The 12,149-nt window shown below is 38.0% G+C and overlaps 1 protein-coding gene across 1 annotated transcript in view; it reads left to right on the forward strand.

Moving 5' to 3' along the window:
- Positions 1-12,149, forward strand: part of LOC127444944 (adhesion G protein-coupled receptor L3-like) — a 163,162-nt gene that overhangs the window by 40,069 nt on the left and 110,944 nt on the right. The window contains exons 2-3 of the mRNA XM_051704623.1: positions 1,053-1,200; positions 6,955-7,168. Coding sequence (XP_051560583.1) covers positions 1,077-1,200; positions 6,955-7,168 — 338 coding nt within the window. The 5' untranslated portion in view covers positions 1,053-1,076. The remainder of the gene's footprint in view (positions 1-1,052; positions 1,201-6,954; positions 7,169-12,149) is intronic.

The following is a 12,149-nucleotide window of genomic DNA, read 5'->3' on the forward strand; positions in this document are numbered from 1 at the left end:
TGAACCGCTCTAAGAGCGCTGACAACAGCGTGTTCACGCATGTACCCAGAACATCATGTCACGCCTCAAGTGGCTTTCCTACCAGGGTGGGTGCCCCCCCCACCGATGTACGGGGCCCCACGCAATTGCATGGTTTGTGTGGTCGTAAAAACCGCTCCTGTGAACATGTAACAGCAATGGTAACATTTTGAGGGAAAAGATTAACTGACCAAAAAAACGTGAATTTTAGAGTTCCCTAGTAATTTGGTAAGTCTTCCTGTTACTGTAAGAGTGAATGTTGGGAATGTTGCTTTATTGATGGAAATGCTACAGTGCATTCAGAAAAATCTAAACAGTTTGGTTAATAGATTATATAGAAATTTTCACTGTATTTTAAAGTGCTCACGATGACAATATGGTGCATGTTAATCATCACGGTATACCTTATTATTGAATATTGGCCAATGTCTATTAAAATGTATTTGTTAATTAGCATGAATCTATTAATAATTTTAATAAGTGCTGTAAAAGTATTGCTTATTGTTAGTTCATGTTAACTAATGTTAACAAATACAACCTTATTGTAAAGTGTTACCAAGGAAACATACTACTGTAAACTTCTGAATCTTTTAAGCTTTTCGTGTCTCGTTTAACTTCTATAATGTGACATATTTCTGATTATTACTGGTATTCATATTCAATAATGATGGGTGGACTTGATTTGATCCATTGAGATTTGATTGGATAGGCTATGGTATTATTGGTTGAAATCATTTTTCGCAGCCTGTGTGACTTTGGTTACATCAGCTGAAAAGAAGTCATTTGAGAGGCAGAGAAAGTGATTACATTTTGATGAAAGATTCTGAAACCAAACATTTTTTTTTCTTTATAATAACATGCACTGATAGATCGTGCATAAAGGCCAGGAACATATATTAAGAAAGTAAATTGAGTCAGTTTTGACATTGTGTTGTCTTTAAAGTTGAACTATTCCTTGCATTTATAGAATAAAAGAGAAAAACATTAACACTCTCTTCACTCTGTCTGTGTGTGTGTTGTTCGTCTTGCTTTAGGTGTGTGTGTCGGAGAGGAACTCCATGGCTCTAAGGTGTGTGAGACTGAACTTCAGCGAGTCAGTGCAGAGGTCATCGGGGTCATCAGTGGTCATGTGGTCCACACACCTATTTTTCCTCTTCACCCTCTTCACACCCGTCACACTTGGTAAGACACACACACACATCATGGCTCAGCAATAGAGGCCTGATGATCAGGGACCAGTGTGTGAGGTTTTCGAGCCAGCTGATAGAATAGTTGACTTGCCCAGTCAAGCCAGTGTCTACATTATTACATTTCAACGACATTGTATCCCCTATATGCATTTAGCAAACAATGTGAAACTTTAGCAGCGGTGCTTATAATTCAACACCGCCGCTGCTAAAGTTTCACATGGTATTTTAATATTCATTCATGTTCTTGATGCAACGTAAGGCTTGCAAATTGGGTCGCACAGCCATACATGATGGGCCGCGATCATGTATTTTAATAAATGTGCAATCATTTCCTGAATAAGAGTAAACAGCAAATTTGCTCTCTTCAGCCCACTCTTCCACACTGTTGTGCTGGCCCGGGACTGTCTTTCACTTTGCAATATCATTTGACAAGCACACACTCTCCCCACGAGATCAAACAAGGCGGATGTGCTGTCACTCAATCTCACGATACAGCGGTTGCCATGTGCACTCGCCAAACAGAAAGACGACAAAGTCCTCTATAAATGTATATGTATAAATGTGAGCCGAAACTATCCGCTCACTGCCGCGTCTGAGACTCATCACCTCGTGACTTATGCTTGCAATGGTGTAATCTGTTAATATGGGCGCCGAAACGAAAAAGCGCCGCTCACTCCCCGCTCACAGAGGATGTGTGAACCCAGCATAACTGGGCCAACAGAAAAAAAGCCTTATTGTTTAGAGCTGCACACCCACACCCAAAACCCAATTATTTCCTTGTTGTGTTGTTTTAAGCAGTGATGGATAAGCAAGATGTCTTACTGCTTTTATTTGATTAGTTATCCCCCCAACCTTGAAGTGTAGATTGTCAGACGAGCCAAATGAGACCGAAGCGCACAGCTCGCAAATCTTCAGTGAAAATTTCACAGTTTTCTTGTCTTATTAAAGTTTTGGAAACTACTAATTGAGACATCTCTGCTCGTAGCAATAAATGATTCATGAGCAATCACTGAATTTCACAACCACTGTGCATCAGTTATGATCAAAACGCTTTATTCACACATACACAGAAACACACAAACATATCGGAGAGAGAAATATGAAACAAACAAACACAAATAACTTTCAAAGCCTTTTAATAGAAGGCTCCATTTCGAGTGAAAGATGAAATATAGATGGTTGATTTTTCTGTGAACGAGCCATTTTATGGGCCGATCTATAACTATAAAAAATGTGTGAATGTGTGTGAACCTGTTGAAAGTGCGTGAGATAGAGTGCAGATGTAAGAGGATCTGACAGATCAATAATCAGAGATGCAGACGTCTGGACGCTTTATGTGTGTGTGTGCGCGCGTGTGTTGCACATGTGAGTATGTCCGTGTGTGCATGTTGGTCCCTCAAGGGGACCTTTAGTGTAACGTTTTGAGCTCAGAGGACACGGGTAAATTGGCCAAAGGGGGGATGTTTTAAAAACATCAGGACAATGTTCAACACAAGATTTAAAGGAACAGTTCACCCAATAGTTCATTGTTTCACACCCCTTGGAACACAAAAGGAGAAATTCTGAAGACTGTGCTGTTAGCTCGTTACAATAAATGGCGACTAAAGCGTTCAATCGTCAAAAAAGATGCAAAAGCACCATGAAAGTACCATAATTGTGGTCCATATGTGTTGTGTGCGATATCTCATGTCTTCTGAAGTCATGCAATAGGTTAGTGAAGAAGGGCTACGTTCACACAGTCAGTGTTTGCGATTGACAACCAGATTTTCTTACAAGTTTGAGTCTTGAAATGTCCCGTTCATACAGCAGCTTACAGTAGCAGTTCGAATGTAGTCTGTATGAACGAACAACCAAAGTCACAACCGTACACCTGTAACCATAGTGACAGTGACTAAAAGATGGCGACGTCCATAACACCGGCATGTCTTATCACAATTGTTGCCATGTTATTAAGTGCAATCGAGGTGCGAGTTCATCCATCATATAATTAACCGACTGCGGCTTTGAATGATTTTTAACTGCGTGCAGAGCGCAGCTTTTGTGTCGTGCGGTTCGTGCCCTTGAGTAGCCGGTGGAAAACATTGGCTGAATCTTTGGATGACACGCAGCTCATTTCTCCGTCTCCGTGAGTTAACGAAACCCCACATGAAACATACGAGAAACCCTCGTGTACAGTGCAGCGTGGCTCTCACTGTACATGACGTAACTAACAACTAGTTTTCCAGTGCGGTTCTGTTCACACAGCACAGGTTTGCCGAAAATATGGTTGTGAGACCTGAAAATTTGCGGGTGTCAGTTCGGTTATAGAATGCGGTTGTCACTCTCGTAAATAACCGAACTGTGTGTGAACGTAACCGAATAAAGCACTCAAAACAGGTCTGACAGCTGTATTCTGCTGTTGTGTGAACGTGGCCAAAAACGTCCTGGTCATATTTAATCCCAAACCAATACAAAAAAACAAAATCAAACTATATATATATATATATATATATATTGTCAATCGAATGAATTGCATATAATCGATATTTATGAGAAAGCCCCCAAATGAAGATTATTAGTTAAAATTATTATAAATATAAAATATAATAAATATTATAATTCAGTTCATTTAAATACGTAACATCATATACACACAGTATAGCGTGGCAGCAGACAAGTTTCACATTTCTACAATACAAAAAGTTGATTGGTAGAATGGTTTTGTGAAGTAAATCGGACATTGCTACTTCTCTCATGAACATTCCAAGGAGAGTTAGGGTGGATGTCAAGAGTTTCAGTGAATAACAACTTAAATTTTAGTTTCTCACACATACAGTAGCTATCACATGACCTCTGAAGACTTGGAATATAGCGCACAATTTGTAAGGGCCACTTTAATGATATTTTTTGGTGCTTTTTGTCTTTTTGGAGCTTGACAGCCCCAGTCCTCATTCACTTTTATTATGCAGAAAAATGCAGCCAGGATATTTATCAAAAATTCACCATTTGTGTTCCATGGAAAAAGTTAAGTACATTTGGAATGACTTCAGGGTAATTAAATAATGACCGAATTTAATGTTTGGTTGAACTGTTCCTTTAACAAACGCTCAGTGTCCCTCTCACCTCCTTCAACACCCGTTTCTCTCTTCAGTCTGTCATTGACGTTCTCTATATCTCAGTAATACACACATTCACTCACCCGCTCTGCTTTTTGCTCACTGCCATTGATTGCTTCTTTTCTCTCACGCTCACCTTCTTCTGGTCTCAAGGGCGCTGAAACGCTGTTCCACCTCAACAGCAGCCATCCTGGCTGCACTCAATCCTATTTAAACCAATAACCCACATTATACCCATAAGCCATTTCAGTTCCATACATTCAGCCCTGCCCACACACTTATGCACATAGTAATTTCTGCTGGCCTTTGCGTTCTCTTCATATAAGAAGCATTCTGGGGCTGTCAGTTATGTGTGCGTGCCTGTCAGTTAAATCTCAACATACAAATGATTACAGTGACGAGAGTATCATCCTGAATCCTGATTGGAGGAGTGTGTTTCACCCCTATGCTTTATTTATTCTCTCTCCTGTATGCTAATTAGAGGCAGCAGCGGAATATGAAATTAACTCGTGCAGACAGTCAAGTGTCATTCACATCCTTTAGATTCATTTCATAAGAGCGTACGTGCGTCTGTGTCTTTGTCTGAGGCACTACAGTGGTGTTTATTGTGTTGGTGTGTGTCTATGGCTATACGTCATGCAAGGGAAAGGAGTGCGTTGCTACGGTAACAGGAAAGGGGTGGCGGTAAAAAATGTCATTTTTGATTTAAGTGTGAACAGCTGTAATTTAAAGAGAGATTATTACTTGCGACCTGATCACTAGAGAGATGTGACTTTTGGTACAAGTATGACATCTTTATATTCTGTAATGAAAGAATAGTTTTCCTCCAGTGAGTTATTCCTGTATTGCTCTTTGTACTTGTTTTCTCTCTTAAACACAGACACATTTATCCCCTACTATCCAAATGAGGACACACCATTTTATATAAAAGCTAACTTAACCCTACCCTTAAAACAAAAAGAAACAATTACGAAATTCACAATGGGCAGGCAAAAAAATGCCCGGTCCTCCATGTTTTATTTGTAGCTTTATTGGCCAAGTGTACTTCAACAAAAAAGGGATTTGTTTTGGATACGTGAGCATTTAAATATATTATATAGACAAGAATCATTACAAGAATCAACAGAGAAATTTAGCACCCGGTGTAAATAGCATCTGCCACACAGTGCAGGTATTTGCACCCCAGTAGTCTGGTGGAACCACAGGAATATACAACAAACTAGACAATAGGCATCGCTGTAAAGACCATGTGTGAATGCGTACTGTTTTCCTAACGACCACGGTTTGAATCTGCGTTTTGTCCAACTCTTCTCCCCATTCAATTTCCTGATTCCACTCTTAATATTTCCTTTTATACTACTTAGAATAATAGATATAAATGTTGATTTCATCGCAGTGATTTGGTTATGGTGAATGTTGGAGAGTCCAGAGAAGGGTTTGATCCGGAGGAGGGGTCTGTCGATCGGACTCGTTCCCGCGGCTTAGCATTGCTTGTGTGTAGATTGCATCACTGTATTAATAATATTGTAGTAACCATGTTTGTTTTTGGCAGAAACCATAGTTTTAATGCAATTAACCATGGTGTTAGTACAGTAATATGGTGGTAATATAGTAACAATGGTTGATTTTGTGGTTACTGTAAATTTAAAAATAATTGCATGGTGAAACCATGGTTACTGTAGTAAAACCAAGGTTATTTTTTTCTAAGGTAAGGTTAAGGTTAGGTTTAGGGGTAGGGGCTAATGTAGTGTGTCTGTGGGGCTCTGAATAAACACAATAAACACACTACAGTGATGCCCATATACTGTATGTTAGTATTTAAATATGGGTGCAAATAGTATCTGACACTATGTGCACCAGGGTGCAATTAGTATCTACCATTATTTGCACCGGTTTGGGGTGCAAATAATATCTGCTACTGTTTGCAATGGGGTGTACATAGGATACACCATTATTTGCACCAGGGTGCAAATAGCATCTGCCAAAAAGAAACCTATGTACATGTTTGTGAAAATTGGGTATAGTCTGTTTTAACAGTATTTATACGTAAATATTTATTTACATAACATACATGCAAATGCATAATGCACGAGAGAATATTGCACAGTAAAGAGATCATAATATGGGTTTTAATATGCTATTCTAGGCCTAGTTAAATGCATTATTGCATAAAATATTTGATGTTGATTTAATTTTCTGGGTAATTGATAGTAAATATTAAATCTAGTTATTCAGATTGAGAGTTTATGTTAATGAATGAATTAAAGTGATGTATTTGACATAAAAAAATGTGTCTTATTTTTGTAATTTTGTAATTTTTATTTATTTTGTATATGATTTATAAATAATATTTGCCCATGAAGATAAAAAAACAAAAAACAAACAAACTGAAAATCCAGGGGCCAAATATATATAGAAAAAGAAAGATTAGAAAGAATAAAAAGAAGAAAAAAAATTGATTAGCACAGATGAAAAAGTAAAGCCAGTAAAAACACATCCACACACACTTTTATCAATGGTTTATGCTCAAAAACAGGAATCTTATATGAGAGAGGGTGTGCATCAAAGAAAGCTGAAGAACATTTACATTTTTTCATAGTCTGCTGTAATCTTTGTAATATAAAAAATTCTCTCTTTCTCTCTCTCTGCAGTTTTAAGTCGTGCTCCGGTGCCGATGGCTGTGGTGCGTCGAGAGTTGTCGTGTGAGGGTTATCCTATCGAACTGCGCTGCCCGGGCACCGATGTCATTATGATCGAGAGTGCCAATTATGGGCGCACAGATGACAAGATCTGTGACTCGGACCCCGCTCAGATGGAGAACACTCGCTGCTATCTGCCTGATGCCTACAAGATTATGGGCCTCAGGTACAGAGATACATTCACAAACACTTTGCACTCTATTGTAGTCTCACAGGGTGTAGTTATGTGTGCCTTTGTATGTGTTAGTTTATAACTGCATACACACTGCAGCTAAATAGGTTTGTTACTCATCCACTGAGACTTTATTTAATTCTGTGCACACAGTTATTTACGAGAGTGACGACTACATTCTATCAACAGAAAAATCCACATAGGATTAACAGAACTGCACTGAACAACTAGTTGTTAAAACAGTGACATCACTCTCTTTTAGACACTGAAAGCTTGTCTGAGGTGCGGTGCCAGAAAACCTCAGAGGATGTGTCTTGATATTGTCTCTCTTTACTGTAAAAACAACAACAACAACAAAATCCTATTACATTTATGGTAAAAAATGATGTGGTTGACCATGTTTCAGGCATTATGGGATGTCAATTTAATGGCTTTTTTTTTTTTTTTTTTTACAGTTCACCACCGTATATCTGCAGTAAACATTAATTAAACATTGTTAATTAAAAAAGCAATTATTGCTTTTCACGACAATTTTTAAGAACATCTTACCATAAGTACATGTATTGTCTTGTTAAACATAATATACATGTTCATGGTTAAATACATACAGTAAAAATCATAATTTTAAATAGTTTTTTTTACATTGTTTTATGCTAAAATGAGATGTATTGTCTTGTTAAATATAATCTAATTTTATATGGTAAGGTAACTACCAGTTCACTAATTAACAATTTTACAGTAGCTTTTTTACAATCTTTTCCCGTTAAAATTATGAACATATTTAAAAGTGTACCGTCTCTGGTTGGTGATATTTATTTAATCAAAAATAGTTAATACCTAACAGGTTAAACTGTTTGCATTGATGCTTCTTGTTATGAAGATGTTTCCTATACTGTAGTTATAAAACAATATAAAAACCGTTGCAATTTCAAGATACACTCCTGTATGCCGTACACACATGAAACCAGGGCCATCATGCACCTGTTTATTTGAGGGTACACCATTGTTGGTCATTGCTCACTTGGTGCCCTAGGCAAGATGACAAAATAAAATACAACACGTGCAACATAACTATCTATGCAAAGCATCAAAAAGTATTCCAAACAAATTTACAGTATGAACAATATTTGTTATTAAAATTAATGTATTAAATAACAAATGATTCTACGAATGACTAAAAAAAAGATTATGACAATATAGCCTATAAAAAGTTTATATAGCCTATGTAAAGTTTTAGAGGACTCTGACCCACAAACACTCAATTTTAATAAAGCAATCAAAATTGCAACTGAACTTGAAAACCAGTGATCACAATGCAATTTCGTTGTATAGAAAAGAGCAGGACATTTTGATGGATACTGTACATCATTTTGTGTTGCAAAACAAATGTCTTGCAGGTTTTGAGCAACACGAGAGTGGATGAACTATGCCTTTAAAGCAAATGTTCTGTGGAAAGTGTGACTTGAATTGAACTGACTAAATTTAGACATGTGAATGGGTCATTTCTGCTGCAGCATTTTAGACAAACACTTTCCCCCCTGCCATGCTTAATTATCAAAAATTCTATTTATTATTATTATTTTTTGGATGGTGCACTCAAAATCAACTTGTTTTAAAAATCAGTTTGAAAGGGTATGATCAGGGGTGTCGGACCACAGGTAATGTTGGACCTGAGTAACAGGGAACCTCACTGTAGGGGGGCCCATAGAAAGGCAAAGGCAGATCTTTTACTCTCTGTGACCATGTGCCACACGGGCCACTATCTCTATTGCACACTGTCTATATGTATACAATTGTGACACCCACTCGCTTGCTCCCGCAAACTTTCACGGGAGTGAATAAAGTTACAGTTACATTCCCTAACAGTCCCTAAAACCTGCACAGACCTACCTAATTAATTATGCAAACACAACAGCCAATAGCAAGTCCCCAAGCAAAAACCACAACAGAAGTTCTTTTTCTATGAGGTTTAGTTTCACTTTCCTGACAGAATTAATAACCTGTGTTGTTTGTTACTGATTTGCAAGGAAAAGTTAGCTAAATAATTCCACAGTCACACGGTTATTTGATCAAACCGCGGTTATTTGAGACAACCGCGATTATTGGGCATTCAAGTGCCAATCACATTTTAATGCCCAAATAAGGGAATTTTAAGCGAATATACTGCATAAATGCCATGAACGGTGCGTTTGTGTGTCATTCAGCGTCACTGGGCCGCACCGCGGACATCAACAAGTTCCTGTCTGGAAGAGCGTGTGAAGCGCTCTGATGCGCACGCTGTCAGCTGAGTTTCTGGTACATACACGTAGTGGCACAGAGGAGCACGCTTACTCTATTTCTGTGGAGTGATGAAATCTCAAAGGTTTTGCTTCATGACAAATAAGGGCTCGTGGGTTTAATCAGAGCATTAAAAAACGTGTGAAATTGAAGAAATTAGGAAAGAAATGTTTTCAGGGCGTGCTGAGTGACTCCAGCCAGGTCTCCTAAGCAACCAATTGGCCCGGTTGCTAGGGCGGGTAGAGTCACATGGGGTAACCTCCTCGTGGTCGCTATAATGTGGTTCTCGCTCTCGGTGGGGCATGTGGTGAGTTGTGCGTGGATGTCGCGGAAAATAGCGTGAAGCCTCCACACGCGCTACGTCTCCATGGTAACGCGCTCAACAAATTGACAGTCTCAGACGCGGATGCAACTGAGATTTGTCCTCCGCCACCCAGATTGAGGCGAGTCACTACGTCACCACGAGGACTTAGAGCGCACTGGGAATTGGGCATTCCAAATTGGGAGGAAAGGGGATTTACTATTGCATTATTATAATAAATATATAATAATATAAATATAATAAAATATATATAAAGCACATAAAATTATATTGTACTTTTTATTTAAAAAAAATTATCAAATATATGACTTCAAAAAAACAAGTGTAAATGTAAAATTGACCAAAACTAAAGTTGACCAAAAAGAGAGACATATTTTAAATATTTAGAAATATTTTGATATTTAAAACCTTATTTTTCATGTCATTCATAAGTTGTTAAAGCCTTTATTATATTCCTATTTTATTATGTGATTTAAATATTTCAAGTTAAATATGTAAAAGTGACTTCTTAAGGTGTATGAAGCACACATACAGAAAAAAAGCGCACCTTAAAAAATATGACAATTTATGACAATTAATCGTGAAAGCCCTTAAAGAGACAATTAATTGTCATAATCGCAATTATTTGTTTGACAATTAATCATCAGCCAGATTTCATAATCGTGACAGCCCTAGTTGCATGGCTTATCAGAATTTGTTTTTATAAATAATTTGATAATAAATAAATGATAAATATTATAATTAGTTTATTAATATTTTAAGTTTGTTTTGGACCCTATGTTAATGTCAGTTAGCAAATTATGATTTGCTAAAACTACCTGAGAGGAAAAAAAAAGCCTCAGGATAGACTGAACAAACTGGTGCCCCTCTCATTTCAGAGATCTTATGGTGATTTTACCAACACAAGAACTTGTAAATTATAAATGTATACATAATTAATTTTGTTTGTATGCCATTTTTTTTTTTTTTTGTGTGTTTTTTCTTATTTATTGCTTGATTCAAATAATGTGAATGTGAAAATTGTGAATTACTTATTTTAACTCTTCTCAATGGAAGGAGGAGGCAAGCAGCAAGGTTTCCTGTTTCAGGTAGGCGTTTAATTGTGCACCCTGTCGCTTACAGTTCCACACACACTCAACAGTTTCACAAACAAATAGTTACTTAAAGAGTCCCACTTCATTACATCATCAGCATAACAATATATAAGACCGTGGCCTTCCTTGCGCCAATCTCTCACCCCGACTACTGGCGGTGTGGCTCTTTTAAGCCGCTCTCCCCGTGCTCACTGAAATTAGAGACAGGTGTTAGACATAATTTAGCTCAGGTGTAAGCGCCCTTACCGCTTTCTCTCTCTCCGGAGAGATGCTTGACCACGCCCCCGCTGCCACACTTATAAATAATATAGCAAGGATAAATATCCATCTTAGACCATATGTATAACCCTCACCACAAACCAAATTATTTAGGGGGCCCTAAAATAGTTCTGTGCCCGGGGCCCAACATCTGTAGCTACGCCCCTGGCGATGCTTCCTTACAGAACAATAATTTAGGGGTTTTATTTCTGCATTTATATGTGGTTGTCACTCACAAAACTTTACAGTGTGTACATGGCCTATGTGTTAGAGTTGAGTAGAGTACTGAGAGCTTGTCAACACATTGATTTGTGGCATAATTAGCACATAAGTGTGTAAAAAAAAACAAAAAAATAAACATGAAAAATACTTTGTGCTTTAAAAGCAGGTGTTCCTCATCCGGAAAAATAGCAGAATATATTTGTACAGCATTTCGCACAGAAAATAAATCAAATAGACTCATTTGAGAGAGCCCACATTACATAACACAGCCCAGACATCAGCCTTCAACACATTAGCTGCCCTGTTTGCATTCTTTAGTATCGTTTGGGACGACAAATGAATTCTGCTTTGCCTCCAAACTGCACAGACGCGGCTCGGCTCCATAGGAGAACAGAACCCACGCAGAACAAACCCCCATTAACATCTGCGTCATCAAAAGAAACATTATCGTTTCAGTTCCGGCTAATGTTGGGAGCACAGCCTGCTATCTGTCTGTCCTTGACTTTGACCATGAACGACAATGTGGCACCCCATGGCACAAAAGGAACGATGCAGAGAAATAAAATCAAGTGTTCCACAGGCTTCGCATGAGCATAATTTCAAAGAACGAATGGATGTGTCACGCTGTGTAACGCCATGCCTTGCCCTCGCACAAGACTCATAAAATTGCAGCGTCTGCTGAAATTTTTACATTTTGAACTGGTCAGATTTGATTATACTGTTTTAGTTTTTTATACTGTTTGGTCATTAAGAATTATAACCAGTGTGTCAGTGTGTGTGTGTTTAATCAGTGGGAATGTGA

The sequence above is a fragment of the Myxocyprinus asiaticus genome, chromosome 8, assembly GCF_019703515.2.
Source record: "Myxocyprinus asiaticus isolate MX2 ecotype Aquarium Trade chromosome 8, UBuf_Myxa_2, whole genome shotgun sequence".
Taxonomy (NCBI): Eukaryota; Metazoa; Chordata; class Actinopteri; order Cypriniformes; family Catostomidae; genus Myxocyprinus; species Myxocyprinus asiaticus.